Source organism: Charadrius vociferus, unplaced genomic scaffold (assembly GCF_000708025.1).
Source record: "Charadrius vociferus isolate BGI_N301 unplaced genomic scaffold, ASM70802v2 scaffold301, whole genome shotgun sequence".
Taxonomy (NCBI): Eukaryota; Metazoa; Chordata; class Aves; order Charadriiformes; family Charadriidae; genus Charadrius; species Charadrius vociferus.
The window spans coordinates 752070-753466 of record NW_009646842.1 but is presented as its reverse complement, the minus strand read 5'-3'; the positions used below and the strand labels follow the sequence as shown (position 1 = coordinate 753466).

At 57.4% G+C, this 1397-nt stretch overlaps 1 protein-coding gene across 1 annotated transcript in view; it reads right to left on the bottom strand.

Moving 5' to 3' along the window:
- RBP5 (retinol binding protein 5, cellular) overlaps positions 1-1293 on the bottom strand; it is a 2105-nt gene extending 812 nt beyond the window's left edge. The window contains exons 1-3 of the mRNA XM_009892846.1: positions 1221-1293; positions 774-952; positions 195-296 (exon numbers count right to left, since the gene is read on the bottom strand). Coding sequence (XP_009891148.1) covers positions 195-296; positions 774-952; positions 1221-1293 — 354 coding nt within the window. The remainder of the gene's footprint in view (positions 1-194; positions 297-773; positions 953-1220) is intronic.
- Positions 1294-1397: the final 104 nt, after the last annotated feature.

Sequence of the window (1397 nt, the reverse complement as noted above, 5' to 3'; positions counted from 1 at the left end):
GGCTTCGTTACCTGATAAGCCCGGGGGGAGGAAAATGTTTGGGGCTGCCCCCGAGAAGGAGCCGGGGCTGAAGTCTGAGAGGAGCTGGAAGGAAGCTGCAGGGCTGGCTCGGAGCCCGCAGCACCCGCGCTGTGTGTCCCCCCCCTGCCCGCTGTGACTGGAATTTAGCAAAGCTGTGGTGGACTCCTCCTCACCAGATGCAGCTGATCCCCCTCCAGCCAGTGCCTCCAGCCTCGGTTCCTCTTCTCTCCCAGCTGCTCACACACCAGCTGATCCCCCTCCCAGGATACAGTTGTCTGGGGAAAAAAGAGGAGAGGGGAAGACATGGTCCCAGGACAAGCGGGTCCTGGCAATACAGGTTTCCAGTGATGATGCTGACTGTTCCTCTCAAGACAGATTTTCAAACACAGTCCCTGATCTGGTGCCTCTTTGTTTGGTCCCCGGGACTAACGCTTTTTGTGGGAGGTGAACGACCCTCTGGCTTCCAAGTGCAACAGAGTACTGCCAAGTGGGCTGATGTTACATCTTTTCGGGGCTTTGCTCCAGAGGATAGTAGCCTCTGGGTCCCAAAGTACTGGGTTTCTGGCTGTACAGTGCTCGTCCCCTTTGCTGTGAGTGATTTACTCATAGAACCATCTATTCCTGGACCTGCAGGGGCACGCCAGCTCTGGGCTGGGCTCTCAACCAGTTCGTGAATCAAAAGCTGAGGAAGTCCCTGAGCTTTTGGTGCACCCCAGTTTGCTTGTTGAACTGCACTGCTTGGGGTTTCTCACCTGGCACTTGCGTCCATCCACGGGTCCCAGGTCTTCCTCAAACTGGACTCCCAGGTCAAAATCCATGACATAGTCCCGCAGGGAGGTGATGGTGCGGATGACCATGTGATCTCCCGTGTGGATGATCTCTTTATCAGGCTTCAGGAGGCACACCAGTTTTCGTAGGACCACATTGATATCTGAAGGATGAGAAGAGGGGGAGATCTGTGGACCACCTGGGCCCCTCCTCTAGCAGCATCCCCCCAGAGCTCCTCCACTCTTCCAGCCAGTGAGCCCCAGTCATGTTATGTCCTCCCCGCCTCCCACCACCGTGCAAAAGTGATGGTCGCAGGCAGACGGACGAGAGGGTTCCCAAACCGCTTTCCTCCCCTTCCCGACTTTTAACATTTTTGGAGACAGAAGGAAGCAAAAAGGGAGGAAGGAGCAGGACGAGGGGGATGGAATTACCTAAAGCGCGCAAGTAATTGTCCATATTCTCCTGGGAGACGAAGCGGTAATAGCCGGTGAGGTTGGGAGGCATCCCGGGGCGGAGGGACAGGGCCGACGGCGAAGAGGAGGGCAGGGAGCGGGACAGGCACGGAGCTGGAACCGATCTAGCTCGCCGGGCGGGCCGGTCCGTCTCCC